The 27,724-nt window shown below is 40.7% G+C and overlaps 1 protein-coding gene and 1 pseudogene across 2 annotated transcripts; one reads left to right on the forward strand and one right to left on the reverse strand.

Annotated features, from left to right (window-relative positions):
• Window positions 1-233: 233 nt before the first annotated feature.
• On the reverse strand, window positions 234-27,420 carry SLC4A1AP (solute carrier family 4 member 1 adaptor protein; the record flags this gene model as incomplete). The annotated part of the gene is made up of 14 exons (XM_080911557.1): window positions 234-503; window positions 2,663-2,732; window positions 7,173-7,240; window positions 8,293-8,379; window positions 10,253-10,487; window positions 13,306-13,417; window positions 17,160-17,346; window positions 17,886-17,955; window positions 18,497-18,657; window positions 20,228-20,367; window positions 20,768-20,828; window positions 23,979-24,101; window positions 26,367-26,562; window positions 26,758-27,420. The coding sequence occupies 14 exons, from the start codon at window positions 27,418-27,420 to the stop codon at window positions 454-456; spliced, it is 2,223 nt and encodes a 740-aa protein (XP_080767683.1). The 3' UTR covers window positions 234-453.
• On the forward strand, window positions 4,257-4,931 carry LOC308416622 (MOB-like protein phocein; annotated as a pseudogene). The gene has a single exon. The product of its transcript is annotated as an MOB-like protein phocein (transcript).
• Window positions 27,421-27,724: the final 304 nt, after the last annotated feature.

A 27,724-nucleotide genomic window follows, 5' to 3' on the forward strand; every position in this document is an offset into this window, starting at 1 on the left:
TTGAGAATCAGCTCCTTCCTCCTGCCGGTGAGCTGAGGGCTGTGTTGTGTATCTACAGCCTTGGCAGCCAGCACTGAGGCCTAAGGACAGCCCACTTTCACTGCAGGACTCACCCAGAGTGACAGCAGATCCTGTTATATGAGAGGCTCTAACCTTAAGTTAACATTAGGGGAATCATCATCACCTTCTCAGTTCATAATGAGTCATGTCTCTTACTTTACTGATTCTCAGAATACATGGTTCTTTTTTACATACATACACAAACACTTAAATATAAACATTGAAATGCAGGAGAATCCAATGGGTGGGTAATTTTAGGAAGCCAGGGATACAGAAGAAAAAGCCAGTCACCAGATCTTACAAATGGTCATCTGAACTTCCCGGGCTGTGACTTGATGTCTCTTCCCAAACATCCTGTAGCCTACAAGGTCTTCCTTTGGGACTTGGAACCAATCAATAGCCGTACTTGTCATTAAGATGGGTCCTGCCATCTCCACTCTGACCTACATCAAAAGAAAAAAAAGTATTTATTTTTACAAAGTCAAGAAGAAAAAAATATTCAGATATCAGTAGGTCAAGAGCAAAACAAATAAGGCAGTTTCTTTTAAAATGGAACATTTACCTAGAAAGAAAATAAATATTTTTAAAAGAAAATTTTGAATTTTCAAGGCAGGATTTCCCTGTGTAGCCCTTCCTGCCTCTGCTTCCCATAGGCTGGGATTAAGGGCATGTGCCACAACACTTTGCTCTGAAAATTTACATGTTGGGCATAATCTCACAATATAGTTTCTTTTTAATCAACATTTATTAGTAGAAAAAAGCAAGTATTTCTAGGACCTAAAGTAGTATCTCAGAAACACCATCCACCAAGAAAAGCAATGTGTGATCAGCCTGTGGGGAGGCAACCATCTCTTACATGTGTGTGCACTAGCAGAACTGGCACGGGATCCTGAGTGCAATTCTGGGCAGCTTTAGACCAGTGTTAACGTCACCACGCTCCCACAGATGTTTCTCTATACCTGGTGTATTCTGTTTACTTGTTTGTCCAGTAATCTTTATCCTTTTCAATTTCAGCATTTATTACTTTATTGATTAAAGGGACTTTTCAGGGGAATATATAGTGTGCTTTGAACATACCCTCTATCCCCCGCTGCTACCCTTCCTCTCTCCCCTGCCCATTAGTCCCTTTGTTCCTCTGGACAGCCTCATATCATATATACACATGATTTTATAGTAAGATTATTTATTACAGAGTTGCTTGTAATGAGCAACAAAAGACTAGAAACACAGTAAATATCCAGTGAGGCAACGATTTAAATATCAAAGTCTGCTATAAAAAAGATCTATAGTGTCGTTTAGTCAGACACAATGCCATATACCTGTCTGACCAGGCTTTGAATTCATAGCCTCCTGCCTCAAACTCCAAATGTTAACTGCAGAACACACAGTCCCCATCTCTATCATACTTGTGCATCACATACACACAACGATGATTAATAAAAGTAAAAAACAACCAAAAGAATCAAAATGAGGAACAAGTGAGATAAAGGCTTAGTAGGTAAAGTTACTTGCTGCCATGCCCAACAAGTCTCAGAATCTACACAGTGAAAAAACAGTATTGACTGCTGCACACTGCCCTCTGAGTTCCAAATGCATGTCATGACATGTGTGCGAGTACACACACACACACACACACACACACACACACACACACAAAAAAGAACTATGATATCAATGATAAAAAAGAAATAATTGCTATAAGAACAATGAGTAGAAGAACCCTCCATTTGTGTAGAAAAGGTACTAAAATATCTTTTGTACAGGCATTTTATATAATGCATTAAGAGCTAATAATACACTGGTAATATTTCATTATATTTAGATGAAAAAAATGATTAGATGAGTGAGAATGTAAATTTTTTTCTTTTAGCTAATAAAATATAAAATTCTTGCAAAAATAAGCAGAAAAATATAAAGAGCCCGTACATCCCTCACCAGTTTAGTAGTTAATAAACCTGTCTTCCATCTACCATCCACATCCGAGTTCTCTTATTCTCTACCACCAGAGCATTTATCAGTAAATATCAGATGTCTTTACATCTGTGAACATGTCCAGAATATAAGGGCATTTTCCAAAAGCCGTCATTCAACATCATTCAGACCTTTAAAGAGTCAACAATACTTCGGCTCCTGAATGCTGGGATCCCAGGCCTATGCCACCACACCTGGCTTATGCAGGGCTAGGAACAACCCAGGGCTCTGGGAATGCTAGGTCATTAGAATTTTGTAAAAGTTGTTTAAGTGAGGATCTATACAAGATGAACTCTACTCACTTGATGTGTCTCTTTACATCCTTTAATCCCCTAAAAGGGAGACTTACTATACACTTTTAACTTTCTCAAATATATAGTTTACTGATTATCAACAGGAGCCAGAGATGGCTCGGAGGTTAAGAGCACTTGCTGCTTTTGCAAAGGACTTGAGTTCAGTCTCCAGCACCTACATAGTAGCTCACAACCACCCATTAGTCCAGTTCCAGAAAATCTAATACCCTCTTCTGTCTTCCATGGGCAATAGGCATATATGTTGTATAAACCAAACATGTAGGCATTCATATACACATGTACATGCATCTTAAAGGAAGAAAACATAAACACTGTACCTTCAGGCGGGACCCATACACAGTAGTCTGGGTCATCCTCAGGATATTTGGAAGAAAGTATGGGTGGAACCTGCAAAGAAGAAATACACTGCTTTACTCCCAAGGTAGATTGTTGAGTCAGTGTCACTAAGTAGCTCAGAATATCCTGGAATTGTGATTGCAGTAAGATTACAAGTTTGTCCCATCATGTTTGACTCTAAAGACTTTCAGCTGTAACAATTATTGCCTTTATACCTGTCAGTAAACAAAACTAAGAGAGAACAGTTTCTATGAATGACTCTGATTCCTATAAAGCCAGAGGTGAGTGTCTTCCTCAATTGCTCTCCGTGTTTTATTTTGAGACAAAGTCTATGAAATCCCAGTTGGCTGGGAACACATTACATACACCAGGCTGGCTTCAAAATCACAGATTCACTTGCCTCCGCCTCCCAGAGTCTAGAATTAGAGGCATGTGCAACACGTCCCACTAGTTACGTATTTTACTTACTTATTTTTGCTTTTTTTTTTTCCAGACAGAATTTTTTTGTTTAACTTTTACAATTATATCAATTTGTGCTTTTGAGTGTGTATGCCCTGGGGCATATGTGAAGGTCAGAGATACTCTAGCCAGAGTCAGTTCCTTTTACAATGAGTCCTGGATCAAACTCAAGTGTGAGTCTTGACAACAAGTAAGTGTCTATACTAAGCTACGTACCATCCTTTTTTGACAAGTGATTCTGCCCTGAACCTGGAGTTCACTGATTTCCCTAGTCTGCCTCCTCAGTACTGGACTAAAGACATGTGCTGAGAATCCAAACAAGGGTCCTCACGCTTGCCCCACAAGCACCTCACCAACTAAGCCAGCATAAGACCCTTTAAAGTGGTGTTAACATCTGGCCAGCTGAGGCACAAAGGGTATGAGGCACTCCTGCACTACAACCAAAGTCCCTACACACACAGACACAAACACACACACACACACACACACACACACACACACACACACACACACCTGGAAAAGAGAAATAAGAGGAATGGTAAGAGAAAGCTGGCGTTTGTCTTTGACCTGGTGCAGCAGAAAGCTGGCAGGGCAAGCCTGTTGCTATCCTTTGTAAGGCTGGGGTTTGGAGGGTGACTTGGGTCCTGACAGATATGGGTGGCTCACTATGTCTCCACCGTATCCTCAATGTGCTCATTTTCCTCTTGCCAGTGCACTACGTGGATACATGTTGGGCAGGGAATGCCTTACATGATTCACCCTCATTAAACTCTTGGTTCTCAGTCTGTGAATGAGCTTCTCCATTTAGCAACACTTGCCACAGCTAGCTGCTAGGGAAATTAAGCGCACCCTGTTCTCCTGAGCCTTGCATATGGTTGCATACATTTTTCCCCGGGTGCTTTTTCCTGCTGACTGTGCCCGCTATCCTTTTGCTGTAAGGAATCACAGCTGCCAGCACCACTGCACACTGCGAGTGGCAAGTCCTCTTGTGAGTTAGTCACCCAGGATGATCCCAGGACAGGACATCCTAAGGAGCTAGTGAAGTAGCAAACTCTTGATATAATAATATCATTTCCACAATAGGTTTAAAAATTAAAATTATGAGACTCTGGCACTATGGTCATGGCGGAGGGGACGAATGCTGAGGCAGAACAGGCCAGGCACCAAGGCGCAGGATTTCTATAACTGACCTGATGAATCAATCATTTGATGAAATGGACAGTACACTTGCTGCTCAGCAGTATATTCAACAGAACATAAGGGCAGATTGTTCCAATACTGACAAAATTGAACCACCTGAAGGCCAAGATGAAGGTGTGTGGAAGTACAAACATTTAAGGCAGTTCTGCCTTGAGCTATGGACTTGCCATCAAACTTCAGAGTGAGTGCCATCCGGATGCCTGCACTCAGATGACAGCAACTGAACAAGGGATTTTCCTTTGTGCAGCTCATAAAACTCACAAAGAGTGTCCTGCCATAGATTATACCAGACACACACTGGATGGTGCCGCATGTCTTCTTAATAGCAATAGACATTTTCCCAGAAGGGTTGGCATAAAAGAATCATCTGTAGCAAAACCAGGATCAGTGTGCCGTAGGATTTATAGAATATTTTCACGTGCCTATTTTTATCACTGGCAGATATTTGATGAATATGAAAACAAAACATTTTTATGTCATCAGTTTACCAAATTTGTGATGAAATATAATTTGATGTCGAAGGATAACCTGATTGTACCAATTTTAGAAGAGGAAGTTCAGAATTCAGTTTCTGGGGAAAGTAAAGCATGAAGGAATCATGTAGAACAATGTACTGATCACCTAATTAACAATTAATTATATACTGTATATATATCATTTTAGACACGTCAATCATGTACTCATATTATAGCTCACATGTTTAGTATCGGTTTTGTATGCTATGTGTTGCCTTTTTAAATGGAAATACATTCTAAGTTATTCATGAGCTGTGTATTCACCGGTTGGCACTCATGGTTTTTAGTAAGTTTAGTATTATCTGTTTATAATGCCTATTAATAAAAGAATTTACAGTTTGGTAAAATTGCTGCTAAACAATCATTGGATCACAATCCTTTCAAATCTATAAAAGAGTGAGCTTGTATTTCACACAAGTATTTACAATTACTAAAGAGATAATGTTTTCTTTTGTTTTCATCCCTGAGCTTTAATACTTTAGAAAATTCCATCTGTACTGTTAACTTTTCCAAAATGACATAAAAGTGTTTTAAGAGTTCTGTTTATAGCTTTTGATATTCATAACTGATAATGTATATGTTGAGAGAAATATAAGGAAGTGTTAGTAATACATAAATAATCTCTCTTTATAAAGTATCCTCTAGGTCAGTGTACTTGGAAACGTTACGTTCTTTGTGACAGTGGATTATTAAATACATGGTGATGATCAGGCACATACATGATGTTCCCATGGACACCCGCCCCTTCTTGTTCCCCTTAGTCCTCTGGGAAGTACACTAGTCATGAAATGTATTTACCAAGCTATGGGTAGTGCTGGCTTTTCCCTTTTTATATTTGCATTAATGGCTTACAGAGCATACCTCATACTAGCCGTGACATTACACTACAGGAAAACTGTGCTGCCTACCTTTGTTTTTTAAAATTGTTGTAACTACTTAGAAAATAATCCTTAATATAGTTGGACTTTTCCTGTAATATTAATCTTTTCACTTAACCCTAGGTAACATTAAATAGATAAGAAAAAAGATAGTAAATTAATTTTTTTCTCCCTCCTTAAAAGTTTATTGTTTGAATTATATGCACATGTAAGACTATTTACAATAATTCACAGGTTAAGTGGTATTGATAAGTGGTCATACTTTGATTTCTTATTTCAGTGTCTTAAGAATTTAAGTGCAGATTTATATAACAGGATTGGTGGAGCTTCTCATTAAACGCTGAGGTCTCTATGCCACAGTGTAACAAGGCACTAAGATGAAACGGAGACCTGTGCACTTAGGACAGTTGAAGCCATCTTCACCAATTTAACAAACACAAGAAACTTCTTTTTATTTAAAAGCTATTTGCAAATGAAAATGAAAAATGCATTCATCTTGTTTGTTTTTATAATTACTTTATAATTATTGTATCATAAGACAAGTTCACACAGAAGAATTGGGAAATGACAGCATGCTGAGAGTGTGTGTAGCTGATGACTGTCCAAGCCTGTGCTGAGCCAGTGCTTATAGCCATCACTGTACCTGAGCCCACAATATCTAAGACATTCACGTTCGCAGTGAATAGAACATTGACTGAAGTTACTGTCACCATAAATCATTGGGGTTAGTAATTTTTAAATAAACTTGGTAAATATCTGAGAGACTAACGTATACTAAGCTCATAAACTATACATAGCCTAGCAATGTTGCTGTTCTCTCGTGGGAGTCTCACGATGGATTTCTGTCATTTGACTATTTCTCAGTGAACAGTTAAGGCATGGTTGGGTTGTAGATCTGACTGAGCAATTGGAACACTTTGTGAATATATGGCTTAGTGTTAACAGGAGAATAAAGTCTGGTTTCTTTATAGTTACTCCAAAAAATATTAAAATTACAATGGAAAACATCAATTACTTTTGTGTCACAAAAGAAGGAAGAAAAGAACATGTTACGAGGGCTGGAGAGATGGCTCAGTGGTTAGGAGCACTTCTTCCAGAGGTCCTGAGTTCAATTCCCAGCAACCACATGGTGGCTCACAACCATCTGTAATGGGATCCAATGCCCTCTTCTGGTGTGTCTGAAGACAGTGACAGTGTAATCATATACATAAAATAAATCTTAAGAAAAAAATGTTACTCAAATTTCTTTGCACTGCCCACAAGATATGAAAAAACAATTAATAAAAAGAGGTAGACTGTAGGGTAGATGAAAATTAAAAACTGAAAATGAAGGAGTCCAGATTTCTGCAAGGAGCTAATGCTGCTGGAAATTCTAAAGCAGTCTGAAGAGTCAAAGACCCACCACAGTATATTTCTTTTTAGAAAAGTGAAATACTTACTTTGCCTGACCCAGGAGACTTCTTTTTCTTCAACTCATCCCTGTCTTTTTTATATTCATTCTCTGGTGCTGTTTTAAGAAGTGGGGGTAGATACAGCTGTTATCAGAAGTAAACATATTATAGAATGAAGCCCACCCCTGTCCCAGAAGGTGCTGTAATTGAAGTCACAGATACCTCAGTAACCGACTTGTCTGCAGCTATAAGACATACACGAAGGTTTGGAGAGCTGGCTCAGTGGTTAAGCACATTAGCAGCCAACCTACAAGACGGAGCTCCCAACTCCCTGAAACTCCAGCTCCAGAGGATCCAACAGCTCTAGATTCCACAGGCACTGGTACTCATGTGCACACACACAAACACACACACCCACATATGCACATTAACCAAAAATAAACTAAAGTTTTGAAAACGTGTAAATTAACAAGAAATAGGACTGGAGAGATGTCTCAGCAGTAAAAAGCACATATTAATCTTACATGGGCTTGAGTTTAGTTCTCAGTACCTACACCAAATGGCTCACAACCATCTGTAACTGTAGCTCCAAAGGATGTGGCACCTCTGGCCTGTGAGAACAACAGCATGCACATACATATACCTCCCCTCCAACACACACACACACACACACACACACACACACACACAATTTTAAGAAGAAAACAAGTCTATTTCATTCACACACATACTCAAGAGAAATTTCCTTTTACTGATATCTTTCAGTTTTTAAATACCAAAGCTAGGCTATAAGTTAAAATATGAAGTTGTCTTTACTGTTCCACAGTTTAACTGTAACAGGCAAAGCCAGAGAAAAGCAGCCTTTCTAAGTACAAACCAACCTATCAAGCGATAATGTCCACGGTAGGACACAACAGACTGAGAGATGTAACACTGGAGAGACAGGAAGCACTGAATGCTTTGTGGAACAGACGGGAGCCCCAGGAAATAGGCTAGATGTACAATAGGCATGTAAAATGGTACCAAGCACAAACCTCTGTGCATCCCTAGCATGTGTACACCATTTTCTGTTCTGCCTCCCACAGCAGCTGCTGCCACCTCCCCCTCCTTACAAACCAGGCAGTGCCTGCATGTGAAGAGGCTAGAATCGGCTATCCTGCTTACTTACCTGAAGGGTCCTCACACGATGACTTTATTCTGCCCATCTCTTGATAATCCTTACTCTGCTCCACATGGCTGAGTTGAGATACACTTTCTGTAAAAAGCAGTGCCAGGACACACCAGGACACACTGTTGTTATTTCATTCACAGTAGAGTCAGAAGAGCAAAGACAAGAGCAGCTAAACACTTCTATGCCATCCAGTTAGACTCCAGCAGATTCAATGCTCCTTCAAATCTTCAGTAAAGGAGCCTCTGGAAGTCTAGCAGAACCACTGAAGTTCCACTTTAAAAAACTTTTAAGTAAAATTTAATGGTGACTCTTACAACAAAGTCTTAAAAATGTATGTATGCATCTCCCAACTTACAAATTGAACTTCAAGGAATATATATTTTAAAAGATACCAGAATTAAATATCAAGATTTATTATTTACATTTTTACAAAATAGCAAAAATTAATAGGGCCAATATGTGTAAAGACACTTGCTGCCAAACCTGACAGATGACCTGAGCTCCATCTGCAGAACCTACATGGCAGGAGCCATGGCTCCTGAAAGTCATCCCTTCATCTCCACAGGTGCACGTGGACGCACCACCCCACCACTATATGCAATAAATGTAATTTAACATTTTCAATTAAATTTAAAAACTAAATACTTTACATGTTTAAAATATAAAAAGTAATTAAATCATGACATACACATATACTGGACCACTATGACCCTTAGTAAAAGAACACTGCATTATAAAAAAATATTTTTATTATTCCTTATCTGATTTACAAAGCCATCAAGAAGGTTCAGCAGGTAAAGGTACCTGCTGCCAAGTCTGATGACCTAAGTCTGAATCCTCACAACCTAGGATGGTGGACGCAGAGATACAATTCCCTTGGTCCTCTGACCCCCACATGTGTGCCACAGTAGTCACATATCATAAATACAGATAATACATGTAATCTTAAAAATTAAAAAGTAATATTTTTAGGGCATGAGAAAAACAGGCTATAGGTTCTGAATGATTCAGAATTCATTTACATAGAATATGATTCTATGTTTACAAAAAGTAAGAAGACAGAGGGCCAAAAGTCTAGACTAATCCTTCGTCAACTATCAATTTACTAATTACTTAAGCTTTAAGAGTTTTTTGTTTTGTTTTAGGTTTTTTTGTTTGTATGGTTATTTAGTTTTTGTTTTAATTTTATGTGCATTAATGTTTTAACTGAATATTCCTGTGTGAGGGTGTCAGATCCCATGGAACTGGAGTTACAGATGGCTGTGAGCCACCATGTGGGTGCTGAGAATTGAATTCAAGACATCTGGAAGAGCAGTCAGTGCTCTTGATCCCTAAGCCATCACTAAGTTCTAAACCTGATTTTAAATAAAGGTATTTCATATGTGCTGACCACAATTCTCAGAAGACTATACACTACCTAACAAAAATCCCAGCCAACCTGAGGCACTAGAAACTCTTATCCAAGTGGATGGTCAGGGTAGTCCAAGTGACTCCACAAACAATATAAGCTATTGCCACTGCCCTTCACTGACTCCCAGAGGCTGAAGATAAGTCCCCATTGCTAAAGACACTGCATACTTAGGACACGAGACTGGGCGGCTGGAGCTAGATCTACCTGGAAGCCTTGTTCCTGTAGTCCAGCTTCCACAGCACCAGAGAGCACTATGCAGACTGACAGGGAGAGAAGCAATTCACAGTCCTATTCAGCCGCAACAAGTATGAACCAAAACGCAGACCATCATGCCAAGATACCCCTAAAGGTATAGCAGCTTCTGTGTTGGCAATCACCAACAGCTGCCTAGTTGGACTTTTAAGGCTAGAAAGAGAAAACCCTGCTGTTTTCACACGCACATACACTCTGACCTTCTGTAACAACAAACGACTGGTTTTGAGTTTTTTTAATTCTACCCCAATGAATACAACTGCGAGACTAGCCAGCACGGGAAATGGACCCTACCATGGCTCTTTGTCTCCTTAGAGCACGAGGGCTCTGTGGGAGCACTCGGGTGCTCCACTGCTGCTTCTGGCTCTGGCTCCTGAGACAGTCTGACACCTCCATCTTCCACTCTTTCTTCATGCTTCTCCTTTGCTTTCTCCTCCTCCTCTTCCTCCTCCTCCTCCTCCTCTACTTCAGGTTCATCCTTCATTTGCATCAAAGCTGGAGGGAGTTCCGGACGCTTGGGTGGCAACTTCTACAAGGGAAATAAAAGCACAAACAGGAAGTTGTGCATGATGGTAAGAAGGGACAGTCTCCTCTGGGAGTTAGGCTAAATGTATACAGTGCAGCCTCTCCAGGTTAATAAGCCCCACAGAAGTCTGCTAGAAGTGTGAATCTTAGTAAATCTTAGCAAGTGTTTTCAGCAATCTCTAGGCCCACAGATAACTAGGGAACATATATAAGAACCTAACTGGATCTGCAACACCATCATTAACACAGCATGGCACACAGATCAGTGGTGGTGTGCTTGCCTTGCAGATGCAAGGTCATGCCCATCTTCAGTGCTACACACAGGGATCCAGGGTTATTAACTGTAAAACACTTGAACTCCTTTCAGTGAAACAGGACTGCAGGTAAGTCACAGCAGCAGGATCTAACCTGTCATAACGTTGACATCCAAGGACTTGGGTGTATTACAAACTCTTCAGGGAAGTCAATCAAATATGTTTCTAAGAAAGAAATCATTTTTACTGCCCTCCCCTGACCCTCTAGATATTCTGAGACAAGACCTTACTATATAGTGGGGGCTGTGAAACTCACTATGTAGACCACCTTGACTTCAAGTTTGGAGTGGTCCTCCTGCCTCTGTCTCCCAAGTGGAGATTATAGCTCTGGGCCACTAGCTAGTCCCTTAATATTTCTTAAATATAAAATTAAGTTAAGTAATCTTTTTAAAGACTTATTTATTTATTTATCATTTATTATATATACAGTATTCTGCCTACATGTATGCTTGCAGGCCAGAAGACAGGCAGCCCTTGCTACCCTGGAACTCCCTATGTAGACCAGGCTGACCTCAAACTCATAGAAATCTACCTGCTTCTGCCTCCAGAGAGCTAGAATTAAGGGCATCTACCACCACTGTCCAGCATTAAAAAGCCTTTTAAAAAACCATTTTCTTCCATTTAAACCTAGATACTTTCCTCTCACATGTGTGACTGGGACTTCTAGCCTTTGGCATCAGATGACAGTCCATCACAATTCAAGGTCTTTCCATTTAGTTGTTTTGTTGTTTGCTTTCAGACAGTTTGGCTCTTTAGCTCTGGCTGGCCCAGAACTTGAGTCCCTGTCTCAGCCTCCCCAGTATGTTGACAACAGATACGCAACAATATATTTGCATTGTTTATTGATTTATATACACCCCTATAAATCCATGTGTGAGGTCCCAACTCCTAGGATCTTGCAGAATGTCATCTCATTTGAGATAAGGTCCTTTGAGTGATTAAGTTACAATGAGCCGTACTTAGTCAAATGGCTGAGAAGCAATGGGTCCTAAGCTGGTTTGCCTGACAATATTAAAGGGAAAGGCAACTGTATGAAAAGGCAGCCCTGTAAGGCACAAGATACCAACTATGCCAGCATCTTGATCTTGAACCTCTAATATCTAATAAAGCCTGCAAGGTATTGTAAGCTGAATTGTTTAGAATATGTCATTATGCTGCTAGTTTTAGTCAACTTGACATAAGCTAGAGTCACTGGAGAGGAGGAAGTCTCAAGTGAGAAAACATGTCAATAAGACAGGGCTACAGTCTCAGTCAGGGAAAAAGAAGGAAGGTACAAAGTTCTATCCCTAGCGGAGGAGCTATTGGCAAATGGTGGACACTCAGAGTGGGAGAGTCGGTTTTCTCCAAGAGTATACCCTCTAGTCAACCAACTATGCTCCAGTATATCCAAGAATATATGGATAGCATGAATTAATTTCAATGGATTAAAAAAAAGAAAGATGTACTGGGTGGTGATGGCACACACCTTTAATCCCAGTACTGGGAAGCAGAGGCAGACAGATCTCTATGAGTTTGAGGCCAGCCTGGTCAACAGACAAGGCTACACACACACACACACACACACACACACACACACACACACACACACACACACGAAAAAACCTATCTTAAAACAAAACAAAACAAACAAACAATCAACAAAACAAAAACAAGGAAGAAGAAAAGAAGGAAGAGGATGGGGAAGAGGAGGAGGAAGAAGAGAAAGAGGAGAAGACGAAAGGAGAAAAGCAAGGCCACAGAGTTGGGTAGGTAGCACAGGGGCACAGACCTAGGAGAAGTTGGAGAGAAGAATGAATATCATCAAAGCACAATGTACAAAATTCTCAGGGAACTACTATTCTTAAGTAAGGAGGAAAATCAACATTCCAGCAGTAAGCAAAACAATTATGGGGAAATTATCAACATAGGCACTTCATTCCTAAATATAACGTGCATTAGAAACATTAAACTGGCTCCAAGATTGCCAGAACTACATAGTGAGACTGTATAAAAAAGAAAGGAAGGAATGAAAGAAAGAGAAAAAAGAAACTAAATAAACTAGAAAAAGTTACACAAGTTTTCAAGCTGACTGGCATAAATCAATTATCCAACTTGTTTGTGTCCATGCACATGGGTGTCTGTGGGCACACGGAGCCAGGAGGGCATCAGCTGTCCTCCATCTCTCTCCAACTCACTCACTCCTTTAAGGCAGCATCTTTTCTGACCCTGCATCCCAGCTAGGCTGTCAGTCAGCAAGCCCCAGCAACCCTGCCTTAGCATCCACCCTCAGTACTGGGGTCAGTCTGCACAGGGCCATGCTTCACTTTACATGGGGCACTAGGACCTCAACTCTGGTCCTCATACTTGGGAGCTAACCCTGAACCATCTCTGCAGTCAGCTCACTGATTCTCAGCGAGAGATGCTCATGCTGATCCAACAGCCCTTTCCCACATGACCAGGGAGGGAATAAGAGAAAATCTAGTCCAGGGACAGCTCGAGGACTAAGAGTTCAACACACTCACAACTTACCCCAACTGTTCCCGTTTTTAATTTGAATTTGCTTCCTCCTTTCATGGCACCAAAGAGAGGCAATGCAAGTTTCTTAGTTTTGTTTTCTGCATTTGTCGTCTGAAGTTCAGTCCTAGGAAGAACAATCAGAAAAACCTATTCTAATTAAGTTCAAGGTTTTACCTTACATGCCATGAAACTGGGCTGGCAAGATAGTTCATGAGGTAAAAGCACTTGGCAGTTAGGTTTGAGAATGTGTTCAACCCTCTGAGCCTACAGAAAGGTGGAAAAAGAGAAGTGACTCCAAAGTTGACCTCTGACCCCCCACACATTGTACTACACCTCAATCTGCAACCCACAATAATACAAAACACAATTTTAAAAATACCAAGAAACTGATAAGGACACTTCTAAGGACACTGACATGACCACAAGGTGAGTATCCAGACATAAACAAGAAAGAGGGCAGCAGAGCCTGCTGAGGACAGTGACACAGCTCCCTCAGCCTGCAATTCCCAACATGGCACAGGACTTTGCTTCTATCAGATGGTGACTACAGTGACAACAGTCACAGGAGAAGGAAAATAAAAGTATAGTCCATCTTTGTGTTTGTCTGGTTTGTGAGACAGTTTCTCTGTGTAGCCTTGGCTGTCCTGGAACTTACACTGTAGACCAGCCTGGCCTCAAACTCAAGACCCAACTGCTTCTGCCTTGCCAGTGCTGGAATTAAAAGTGGAAGCCACTACCACCAGCACATAACCCATCTTAACAGCTTGATGCTCTTACATTAGAGTTAGAGGTTTCATAAAGAGATGAGGGGTTTACCACACGCTCACTGACAACCTAAAGCAGTTCTGTGCGATTGAATGTTTATATTGAATTACCCATTTGATTCAATATCAGCCACACTTGGGCACTGAGCACTTGAAATGTGGCTATGATGTTGAAGAACTGAATTTCTAAAACTTTATGTAAAGAAAATGTATCCTGTGTAATATTCTAGGGTATTATACTGCATCGTATAGCTTCTCAACTGCCCAGTGCTGCTCTGTCAGGTCATAAGACACTGTCTCACTCTGTAGCCCAGGCTAGCTTGAAGCTTACTATTCTGGTGCAAGTGGCCTCAAACTTGGTCACTCCTGGTCAGTTTCCCTCATGCGAAGATTACAGGTGTGCACCATGTCCAGACTGCAATACAACTGTTCATGAAGTTTTCTAGTTGCTTATTAAAAAACTGAAACTGTCAAAGCTAAAACTGTCATCACATAACCATAATTTTAGACCTAAACACTATGGCAATTTGGTGCAAGCCCAATGACACCTGCCGTAGGAAGAACAAAGAATTTATATACTGTCAAGTCTTTCTCACCCAGCTCCTTTCCCCAGAGATAAGTCAATCAGCAGAAGTCACGTGAGCCCTCGCTCACTCCCTTTAACAGAATGACCAGCCAAGGTCCACGTCTGCACCTTCTCAGAACTGCCTGTGTTCCCAAAGCCTGGGGTCAGTGTTGCTGTGCGGGAGGGTAAAGTCTAAGCCCCTGGCCTCCAGGACATCTGTGGTGCCACTATAACTCTTAAAAGCACATCTTTGCCCAGTTTATTCCCTGTTCCTCCCTCTACTTCAATACAGATTTCTCTTGAGTAGCTGAGAGTAATCTTTGAGTAAATCACTTGTAAACAAATCCCCACCTCCAAGTGTATTTGTAAGGAACTTGACTAAACAGATATATACATATATACATGTATATACATATATAAGCTATGACCTCCTTACCTACACATTCTTCCTCTACATATGTATTATACTGTTCTATAGTTAAAATAGCTTTTGCTACTTACAATATTTTGATAATGATCTCACAATTTGCAAAAATAATTGCTTCCTTATCTTAATAGCTACAAGGTATTCTATTTTATAACCTATATTTAATTTTGTTCTTGATACACATTTATGTGATTGATCATGTCTTGTTATTATAAACAATATTACAGATTAATCATTTTCTAAGTATGTAAAAGAAAAGAGTCTAGAAATGGGCCAGGTGTGGCTGCACATACCTCATTCCCAGCTCTCAGGCCACAGAAGCAGACAGACCTCTATGAGTCTGAAGCTAGCCTGGTCTACATAGTGAGTTCCAGTCCATACTTAGTGATGACACCTTCTTTCAAAAACAAAGCAAAACTTAAATTAAAAAAAAAAAAAAAAAATTACATGTCTTTTCCTTTTTTTTTTTTTTTTTTTTTTTTTTTTTGTTGCAGTATTGGGAAATAAGCACAGAGCATACATGCTAGGCAAGTACTCTACCACTGAACTATATAGATCCATAGCCCTAAAGGTTGATCTTTTCCTTTTCATTTTTGTTTTGGTTGTGTGGGGGGTTGGTGTTTTTGGTTTGTTTTTTTGGTTTTGAGACAGGGTATTACTATGTAACCTTGGCTAGCCTGAAACTCAGAGACATCCACCTATTTCTGGCTAAGAACATTGCCAAGTGTAGCACAAACTTGTTTTCAACTTGCTACATAGCAGAAGATAGCTATGAACTACCTCTCCAATGCTGGGATTACAGGCATGCACTACCATGCCCAGGTCTTTGTGTGCATATTTCTTTTTTCTTTTTCTTTTTTTTTTTTTTCTTGTGGTTGATTATCTATTACCTTGCATAAGTTTTTATATATTGGAGGTATGATTCTTTTGTACATATTGCTTTTGAAAGAAGTTTGCTCTGCAGAAAGATATACAGCAGAGGACTACCTGGTCTGGCCTCAGTGAGAAAATGATGGAAGATGCACCTAGCCCTTGAGAAACTTGAGGCCCCCAGGAATGGGGAGGTCTGGCAGAGTGTGGGGGTGAGTGGGGTGTGGGACATCCTCTTGGAGAAGGAAGAGGAAGAACGGGATGAACTGTCGGAGGGCAGACCTGGAGGGGAATAGTAACTGGACTGTAAAAAAAAGATTAAAGATTAAAAAAATAATAATAATACATTACAAATAGATATGTTTATGAAACTGTCAAAACATAAAAATTATTTTTAAATGCTTAAAAAATAACTTCATAGCATTCCAATTAACCCAGAATCCATATATCCATGGAAAATCCTCTAGCAATCTATAGTTCACAAATAGTCCTTTTATCCTTTTTTTAATGTATGGGTACACTGTCACTGTCTTCAGACACACCAGAAGAGGGCATCAGATCTCATTACAGATGGTTGTGAGCCACCATGAGGTTGCTGGGAATTGAACTCAGAACCTCTGGAAGAGTAGTCAGTGCTCCTAACCACTGAGCCATCTCTCCAGCCCCGTCCTTTTGTTCTTAAAAGCTGTCTGCACCAAGAGCATGGCTAAGAGGTACAGCATGTACTTATTATGTGTGAAGATTGTGGTTGACCCTTAGCACTAAGAAAAAAAGAAAGAAAGAAAAGAAAACACACAAAAAATAATTCGTAATCATTAAATATAAAGAAAAAGAAGACGGGATGTGGTGGCACATCCATATTCGAGAAGTAGAAATATGATATAATTGCTTTTTAATTATACACACAGCCCTCTGGGCAATCATTTAGTTGAGAGGAGGAGAAGGGTTGAATATGATCAAACATTATATGAAATTCTCAAAGAATAAAAATTGTACTAAAATTTTCTTTCAAAGTTCAACATTAGGTTGGAGAGATGGTTCACTGGGTAAAGATGCTTGTCACCAACCCCAAGTCTGAGTCCAATCTCAGAACCCAGATGATAGAAAGAGAAAACCAACAACCACAAGCTGACCTCTGACCTCAACATGTGCAATCCAGGGCGACAGCAGCCGGGTCAAGGCCAGGCTGGGCTACACAAGATACTGTCTAACTCTTTTCCAGCTAGATACTGATACTTACTTTTTTAGTTCTGGGATCTCTGCTGGCTTTACAAGTTTTATTAACCCTTTAAGTCTCTGTTGTTCTTTTCTTAGTTCAAAAGTCCTCAGGTGAAGTTTCTTCCGGGACACCCCATCTAACGTGCTCCCTGATTTCATTTCTGACATGAATGCATCTAAAGAATCCTGAGATGATGATTCTGACAGAACTGTCCAAAAGGAATAAAACAAGTTTAGAAAGACGGCCTGAATACTTTTAAATTCAGCCCAACTGTTCACAACAGTCTAACATATGTAAAGCTGAACAACCGTCACCATGGATACTGGAGACCTGGAAGATAATCTAAGCTTCATTCCTGTCAACTATCAAATAAAAAAAAATTAAGCCAAACATTAAAAAAATTTTTTTCTAGCGTTACAATGTTACTTTGTGGGAGAAGAAATGGCTCAAGAACTTGCTGCTCTTGCAGAGGATCTGGGTTCAGTTTCCAGCATCCATATGGCAGCTCACGACTGTTCGTAACTACAGTTTCAGGGAATCCAGTGTCCTCTTCTGGCCTCCACAAGTACCACACATGCATTGGTACACAGACATGTATGCAGGCAAAACACTCAAAAACACGCATAAAATAAAAAGCTATATTGCTCCTTAAAAGTACCTCCAAAGCCTGCATTTTCCCAGTGCCTAACACAATGCAGTGCATACTTTCATGACAGGTTCTCGATAACCATTGGCTGACAGTCTCACCTTTGCTTGAAGCCTTGAGCCTTTCAGAAATTTCGGAGAGTTCCCTTTCGGCATCATTTAACTTTGCAACCTGCAATTCCCAAATCGACATGGTCAGCAAGTGTTTTCCTTCCTATCACCTTTCTGTTGCCAATACTATTATAGGTTTTAAGATGACTAATTCAGAAGAGTTGATTATTTCATTTGTTTATTCTATTCTGGAGGAACTAATTTTAGAATTAAAAAGCTCAAACAGAATGACTGACTGAATTGTTACTGGTAGATGTTAAATGTTTTCAGCTAGGAATATTGCTAAATCTAGTGTTACATGCACATCACCTTACGGTAACTCCTGACTGGCTACACCATTCTTCTGACTTCTCTTAAATGTCGCAACCTAACACTCAAACTTAGAATTTTTCTTTTCTTTTTGGGGACATGGGGAGTAATGCCATATCCAAAGAATGTTCATTAATAGATCAATACAAACCTGGAGGAAACTTGAATAAAACTAGTTACTTTCTTACCATTAAATTTAGACCACAAAAATTGTAACTCAATATTAGATTTCTATGCTGTTGTTTTTAAAAGTTATAATGACATAAAAGTAGCTACTTCTGTGAACAACTTGCCAGTGATTCAAAAGTCTCTGGTTTCTCATCAATCTTGCCAGCCTTCTTCATCCGGTTCAAGCGCTTCTTCTCTACCAGGCCAGTCCGATCCAGAAATGTATCATCGTCACTATCGTAAAAATCCTCATCTTCCCAGTTCTTTGCTTTCCTTTTCCGAGATACTAAATATCAAACAATTCATAACAAACATTTTGTTTGTTTGTTTGTTTTAGGGATTGAAAAAAAGAAAGGGAGGGAAATAGGGAGGCTGGGTACGGAGCTTAGTTGACAGTCTGGATGTAGTGTGCACAAGGCCACTGTAGCATGCTGCCATCCTCAGCAGCACCTAACTAGGTGCAAGGGAACAAATCTATAACCCAGCACTGGGAGGTAAAGGTAGGAGAACTGGAAGTTCAGAGCTATTCTTGTCTTTACAACAAGACTGAGACCAGCCTGGGACATACAAGACCTTGTCTCAATAAAAGAAAAAAATAAGAAGGAGGAGGAGGAGAAGGAAGAAGAAAAGGAGAGAAGAGGGGAAATAAGTCATATGTAAAAGGGCAGTCATCATGCTGCTTATACGAGGAACCTAACGTAGTCAAATTCTGTGCTGAGAGACGGCTTAGTACATAAAATACCCGTCTCACAAATGTAAGGACCTGGTTCAAATCCTCAGTACCCAATGCAAATGCTGGGCAGGAAGCTCATCTGTAATCCTCTGACACAGAAAACAGAAACACTGACCCCAGAGCAAGCTGGTCAGCTAAACAAACCTAGGCTCAGGGCTCAGTTAGAGATCCTCCCTCAAAATAAATGGTCAGGAGTGACTGAAGAAGATACCCAACACCAGCTTCTGACCTCCACATGCATTAGAAAGAAATGAAATTCGACACAAAGACAGAATGCAGACACACAGTCAGCAGGAAGGAGGGAATTCATGTTCACAGGCTATAACTACACCAGGGGTAACAGAAAGTTCTGAGCTGGGCAGTGATGATTACATAAATATACCTAACATTAGTAAATTAAGCGTGTTTTATGTTACATATATTTTACAACAATAAACAGTAAAAATAAAACTGGACATGTTGGTTTGCACTCCATAGGCAAAAGCCAGTCTGGTCTACAGAGTGAGTTCCAGGACAGCCAGGGCTACACAGAGAAACCCTGTCTCAAAAAGAAAAAAAAAAAAAAAAAAAAAAAAACCCACAAACAAAAAGAAATCAATCAATAAAATGATAAGATGATAATAAGAAAAAAGAACACTAAACACAGAAATAAACCAAGAAATATAAACCTGGATACATGGACCAGGATGACTTTGAATCACCCTCCTGTGTCTGCTTTGCCAATTACAGACATGTACTGCTATGTCTGGCTCAGGAGCCAGGGCTTTTGGTTTTTTGTTTCTGTTTTTGAGACAGGGTTTCTCTTTGTGTAGCCCTGGGCTGTCCTAGAACTTGCTCTGTAGAACAGGCTAGCCTCAAACTCAGAGGTCTGCCTGCCTCTGCCTCCTGAGTGCTGGGATTAAAGGTGTGTCCCCACATCCAGTTTTAAATGTACACTTACCTATGTACAGAAAATGTCTAAGACAATACAAACAACTGTTTTAGGATGTTAAGAAAGAATGTTTCTTTCTGCTTCAGAAAGTTCTGTACAATTTACACATTATCCATATAGACAGATTATGTATCTTTTGCTTACATGTTCCTTCTGTGTTTTTTAACAGAAAAAAGGTTTTTGCATACTGACCTGCTTCCTGCCGTAGCAAGCCCAATGTATCAAGGATCCGACAAGCTTCCAGGGAGCACTGCATCATTGCTTCTTTCTTCTTTCCTGAGTGAATGGCCTCAGCCACCAGCTGTTTCCCAGTTGAATCATCTACCGGTAACCTGCATTGGTTCACAGGGGCTGGAGCTCAGCAGTAAGTTCTGACTCTCATGGAAACAGCTATCAAGAGTGAGCCTGATGACAGCATTTTGTGCTTTGTTCTGTCTTGCCTCGGATGGCCTTCAAGCAGCCCCTTCCACTTTTATTCATTTTGCCCCAGCTCCCAGTGCTATTGAGCTATCAAGGCCCAAACTTGAAACAGCCTAAAGTGCAGAGTACAGTCACTCCTGGGCTATTCTCTACTACCATATGTTAACTTGAACCAGCTACAGTGTCTTCAGACATAGACAGTAGCAAGGGAAAAGCACATGAATTCAGTACTTAGTAGGTAAAAGGGGGAAGATTACCATAAAACAAGATCCGTCTTGAAAAACAGCTAAAAAACAAACAAAAAGAACTTACCTCACCCTGCAGAGCCAAGTGCTATGTCCCTGCTCATCGAATTCATATTCTAACTCTTCTCCTGTAGGAAAAAGAACAATTTTAGTCAGACCTAAAGATTACTAGTTGATACAGTAAGGAGGAATGTATCAAGTCAAAGAAATCAAGCTTTAATGTCACAGTGAGTGCTATGATAATTATCTGGAAATATGACTATGATGAATGTGGCATACAAGAAAATAATTTCAAGTCTAAACAATCAATTTAGCAGAGCCTGATATCACAGACTTAATCCCAGTTACTCAGAAGGTGTGACAGAAAGATCTCAAGTTCAAGGCCTGCTGAGCTACATGATGAATACAGGTAATGCCAGCCTAGCCAACTTAATGAACCCTGTCTGAAAAACAAGAATCTATACCCACTACAGCAGTCTGCAGTGGCTTACAGTCTGTAGCCACTTCTTTCACCTGCTTGCACATACTTCTTCAGCATTCCTGCTCATACAGAAGACCATCTGAAACAACTCGCCCCGTAGGACTGAGCAACTACTAGATTCTTGGACTTCCCAGCCACAGCTGCCCATTGTTGGGTTAGTTGAACTGCTGACTGTTAAGGCATAACAACAAATTCCCTTAATATATAGAGACTATCCATAAGTTCTGTGATGCTGGAGAACCCTGACTAATATAACCCCCAACTTAAAAAAAAAAAAAAAGAGGGCTAGAATTTAGAATTGGTGTAGTAGCTCATACTTATAATCCCAACATGCAGGAGGAGAAAGATGCAAGTTCAAGGCCAGCCTGCATTACTTTGAATGTTTGAGACCCAATCACTTAAGAGAGAGACAGACAGACAGAGTGCTAATTAGAGCTAGGATACACATTAGTGGCAGAGTGCTTGTTTGAAATACATACAAGTCCTATGTTCAACCCCAGTCCACAAAATACAATTTGGCTGTGTATACCTATATACACAGCTTATAATACTAGCATTCAGAAACTGAGGCAAGAAGATCATACCTACAAGGCCCACCAGGTCTTCAAGGGATGGGGGGTCACAGGTTGTTGCTCAGTGATGGAATGCTAGGGTAGTCCTAGCAAAGTCCTGGATTTGATCCCAGCACAATCAGAATCAGTCATTTCTCCACACATACTTTCACTTATGCAATTGTGTGTGTGTGTGTGTGTGTGTGTGTGTGTGTGTGTGTGTGTAAGACTGGGTATCTTCCTCAGTTGTTCTCCACCTTAGAATTGCTCATTGAACCAAGAGCCCATCAATTCAGCTAGGCTGGCTGACCAATAAGCTCCAAGAGTCCTTGTCTGTCTGTCTCTCAAGCACTGGGTTACAGGCACATGCTACCATATCCAGCTTCTCACACAGGCTCTAGAGATCCAAACTCCCATCTCCTGCTTGTACAGCAGGCCCCTTACTGACTAGCCTCCGCGTTCATACTACCATAGGTACAGTTAGGTTTTGGAAGTGTAAATACTCATTTTCCTTACTGACTAACCTCCGCGTTCATACTTCCATAGGTACAGTTAGGTTTTGGAAGTGTAAATACTCATTTTCCTTACTGACTAACCTCCGCGTTCATACTTCCATAGGTACAGTTAGGTTTTAGAAGTGTAAATACTCATTTTCCTTACTGACTAGCCTCCGCGTTCATACTACCATAGGTACAGTTAGGTTTTGGAAGTGTAAATACTCATTTTCCTTACTGACTAGCCTCCGCGTTCATACTTCCATAGGTACAGTTAGGTTTTGGAAGTATAAATACTCATTTTCCTTACTGACTAGCCTCCGCGCTCATACTTCCATAAGTACAGTTAGGTTCTGGAAGCATAAATACTCATTTTGTTGTTGCTGCTGGAGACAAGACTTCATGTCATCCAGGCTGGCCTTGAACATGTTATGGAGACAAGCAAAGCATGACTTTAAACTCCTTCTTGCTTCTACTTGCTGCTGGAACAGCAGGTACCAGCTACCATGACTGACCAGAATCATAAATATTATGTGTTGAAAGCATTTAGTTCATATACACTTGTAGTTATGTAGTATACATATGTAAGAGAGAGACAGACAGACAGACTGGTTTTTCCTCCCTGTTGGTATTCAATCAATTACAGAAAAAAAATAAAGAAAACTGTCTGCTTTAAACATGTATACTTTTTTCCAGACAGTATAATGACCAGGTGCATAGATTTACACTATGTTAGGTATTGTAAATAATCTAGAGTATATTTAAAGCATATGAGAGGCTATATGTAGTTTATATAAAAATATAATGCTACTTGATATAGAAACTTAAGCATCCTCAGATCTCGGTATCTACAGTAAAGCATCTTGGAACTTAACCTCCCAAAAGCCCTGTGGATAACTATGTATGTGTAAATGTATACATAAAATGAATCCATAAATATGTATCAATGTTCTCTCAAAGTATATCTACTGAAACAATTCTCCCTGAGAACAATTCTTATCATATGAAGGCAAAATCTGAACTAAGAATTGTAAAAGACCTGGGGCTGTAGGGATAACTCAGTAGGAGAAGCCCTTGCCTAGAGAGCATAAGCATCCAAGTTCAATGTCCTAGAAACCATGTAAAAAGCTGGGCATGGTGGCACATGGTGCAATCCTGGCCCTGGGAGGAAGAGACAAGAAGATCCCTGGGGTGCAGTGGCCAGTCAGTCTAGTGCAATTAGTGAGCTCCAGGATGATGAGAGATCCTGTCTCAAAGAAAGGATCCTAAGAATTACACCTAAGGTTTTCTATAGCACATACATTAAAAAGTACTGATTATGAGAGACCATGTGAACTAGGAATAATAAATTCTAAGGCTTTGTTTCATTTCCTTATCACTAAATCCAAGCTCCTTTGAAAAGAATGTGTTAAGTCAAGAGAAAAGTATTTGAGATGGAAAGAAAGACAAACAAGAATGTTATTATTTTCAACATAAACCTGGGACTGGTGATAGAGATCTCTCTCTCTCCCTCTCTCAGTGATAGAGAAAGCACTTTCTAAGCACACACCCAGGGTCTGAGCCTCAACAACCCACAAAAAATAAAAACAGAGCCAGAGAAAGTGATTGAAACTGCTCACAGGGAAAGACCTGAATGAGGAAGACAACAGACAAAGTATGTTACTTACAAGTGTCAGGCAACATGCAAAGCTTTAGGAAGCAGCACTGCTGTGAGCTCATTTCACTCTCACCCAAAACCAGCTACTCACACACCTTCTCGGTCAAAGAAGCCTTGAAGAGCCTTCTTTGGATCCTTTATATAAAACGCCTCCCGGTCCTGCTCAAACTCCAAGGCAATGGGGTTCTCTTCAGCCTCGTCCTCTACAGCATCTTCTCCTGCAGGACACAAGGAGACACAAGGAAGCAAATATAAGACGAGGGTCTGTGAATGACATTCATAGACTTCTGGGCCAAATAAGAATATAGTTAGATGAGCTGGCACAGTGACACACCTGGAATCAGTACTCAGGAGGTTGAGGCAGGAGAATTGCCTGACTACATAGAGACAATGTTTTAGAAAACAACACACACTTACTTATCCACATTTGAAAGTGCTTAAAAGAAAGATATTTGAGGGCATGGGATGGAACAATCAAAGACACCATTATGAATATCTCTGTTTTTTAAGCTGTATAACAAACAAGACTTGTTTCCATGGCTTTTTTCTTCTTTTCATCACTTGAGAGACATTTACCCACCACACTCTGAAAAACCACTGAGCTCTCTAGCCTAGTTTCTTTCTCTCCTACTCAGGTTTTATTGATTCCAATACTGATTATTAGTAATTCCCCAGGCTGCCAAATAGACTGGACAACACAATGCTCCCTTAAAACCAACAGTCTCTGCCCTAAATACCAATGCCAGTGTGCAGATTTATCAAGACTGCTTTTCCTTTCCTTCAAGTTCTAGTTTGACACTCTTTGCCTCTCCCTTCTAAGGGTTTCTCTGTAGCTTTGGCTGTCCTAGAACTTGCTCTGTAGACCAGGCTGGCCTTGAACTCACAGAGATCTGCCTGCTTCTGTGTCTCCAGTACTGTGACTAAAATTGTGCACCACTACCACCACCCTAGATTCAGCTTGAAACTCTTATCTAAAAACATAAAAAGTGGGGCAGCAGATAACAGTTTCTACTGCCAATCTTGAGAGCCTGCTTTTGGCCTCTGGGACCCACAAAGTAAAAGAGAGAAATGACTCCTGCAAGTTGTCCTCTGACCTCCACCTACATGCCATGCTCTCTAACACAAACACAAAAATTAAATAAATTAATTTGTAGTTTCCAAGAGATCTAAATTAGTACTGTCCAAAAGAAATATAAGTGTTCTGAGTATAATTCTGAGTTTTCTATTAGCTATTTTAAAAAGGTCATCTTACCATAATAATCATTACAAGAATATGATAATATTTTTTATTGTCTTTAAAATCCTATGTGTAGTTTTCACTAAAAAGACATGACTTTGGATGAGCCACACTAGACATGCAGATAACAGCTACCATATTGAACAACGTAGGTCTAACTAAGTTTCCAGTGACTGACTCCTTTTCTGACACTAGCTCTCACGTGATAATAATTTCTGGCTTATTCTTGACACTTAGCAGAAGTATTTTTGCATTTGTTCTGCCTTGACATCTACAGGCCTCACATACAAGTGACACAGTGCACATGGAGGTCAAAGGATAGCCTGTGAGAATCTATTCTCTTCTTCCACCATGTGTTTCCCAGGGATCAAACTCAGGTCACCACAATCGGCAGCACCTTTACTTGCTGAGCCATCTCATCAGACCACCACTTCTTTCTTTCACTCATCCTCTCATTTGCTTTTTGAGTCAGGGTCTCTCTATAATATAGCTCTAATTGGGCTAAAATTCAATATGTAGATCAAGCTGGCCTGATCTAACAGAGATCCACCTGCCTCAGCCTCCCAAGTGCTGCATCATGATGCTTCATTAGCCCCAACTACCTTTTCCTTTTAAAGTTACATTTTATGTATGAGTACTCTATCTGTATGTACACCTACATGCCAGAAGAGGGCATCAGATCATATTATAGATGGTTATGAGCCACCATGTGGTTGCAGAGGACTGAACTCAGGTCCTCTGGAAGAGCAGTCAGTGCTCTTTAACTACTGAGACATCTCTCCAGCCCCCTCCCCCAACTATCTTCTTATAGACCTAAATATCTATCATCCAAAATATGGGGTTATGCAATAACCTCTTAAATTTTTTGTACTTTGTGAAAATAGCCTGAGAGGTAAAATGTCAAATATTGAGTTCTCAGCCAAAGGAATTAAGTAAATTTTTCCATGCCCTCCAGATGATAATTAGCACTCAAAATTCATGTGTGTGTGTATGTGTGTGTTTAAGTCATGAAAGCAATAAGCAAATTACACGGTGAGAATGCATGTATGATGTCCATAATTCCAAAATTTTATATCTTTAAAGTTAATGACTCTGGGCTTGTGAGCTATGTTTACCCTACTTCAGCTGTAGGGTTTTTGTTGTTTGTTTGATTTTGTTCTTGGTTTGGTTTTTTGAGCTGTATAATCAAAAGCATTTGAGGGTGCCACCAGGAATGAGCTCAGAACTTTCAGCACCAATTTCTTACCCATTCCCCACGTGCAACCCATCTCATCATCTTGACCACTTGTATTTCTCTTCCCTGCAGTGGTATCTGCTTCGTCGTCTTCATCTGAGTCTTCACCTAACATCTTCTTCTCCAATAACATCTGCTGCTGTTTTCGCAGTTCCTTCAACTGTGTTACTGTTAATTCAGATTCTGCCTCTCGGTCTTCGTCTGGTCCCTAATGAATCAAGGAAAAAATATATACATACATGGGTTCAGAAGTGGAGAAATTACTTTGCGAGATACAGCAATGTACACAGACCTGTGGATCCAGACTGTCATTGGTTACTAGAAGAATCCCTTTTCTCAACTAAACCTTAAAGAAACTCAGCACAGTAAAGTTCCCAGATTTTTTAGATTTTTTTCTACCTACCTGAAGGATAAAGAGCCGAGTGCTGCCTCCAAAGCGAATGACGTGCCCGACATGAACTCTACAGTAAGTGCGAGGTGGGATGCGAGCTTTGTTGAGGAAAGTACCATGGGTACTTCCCAGATCGTAGAGATAAAAGCCCTGCCCATGACCATCAGAGTCTCCGCTGGGATCTGACCCCCGGTGCTGTAGTACAGCATGGTACCGAGACACGGAAGGATGCTCCAGGCATATGTCACAGCTAGCAAGTCTCCCGAAAAGGCAGCAGCTCGTGCCTTTCAAGGTGCGGGTGCCAAGGATAGTGCCACCCTTCAGGGTTTCGAGACTGTAGGGGGCCGTGGCTGGGCTGCCCCACGATGGCTCTTGGTATGGGGGAGCCCGGGTCGGACCGCCAGAAGCAGGAGCTACCCGGGAGGAGCAGAGCTGCACCACCGGTGGACTTCCAGTCTCCTCGCTGTCCGAATGAGGTGGCGGGACCTCGGGCTCCCCACATCCAGAGACCAGCTGTGTCGTGGGACTTTCCTTCTTCACATCCTCAGGAACCGAAGGACAGGAGGATGGAGCCTTACTCCGCACTGCGGGAGGCACCGGCAAAACAGGCTTCTTAAACTCGCTACTGACTTCCTGAGGTGCTGGAGCTTCTAGCTGAGAGGTAGTATCAGCCATCCTCAGCTGGGTGCAATCTCAAAATGTGTCCCTCAGAAGCCCCTGCCCCTCGCCCTCCACGTTCCTGGTCACTTCTTCCCAGATCCCTGACACTTCTCTGGACTGCAATGTTGGAGTTCCTCTGTCAAGACTCACAGAATTTTAAAGATGCGAATAGTACTAGGGAGTCACGATACCAGAAATTGGGGAAGGGCTCGCAAAGTGCTGTGCGAACACGGACATTTTTAGGCGTTGCACCCGGCTAGTAATAACTTCCTGTAGCAGAGGGCGATTGGGAAGAAGTGCTTCCGGTAGCCAAGGACCA

This window comes from Micromys minutus (genome assembly GCF_963924665.1).
Source record: "Micromys minutus genome assembly, chromosome: 1".
Lineage (NCBI taxonomy): Eukaryota > Metazoa > Chordata > Mammalia > Rodentia > Muridae > Micromys > Micromys minutus.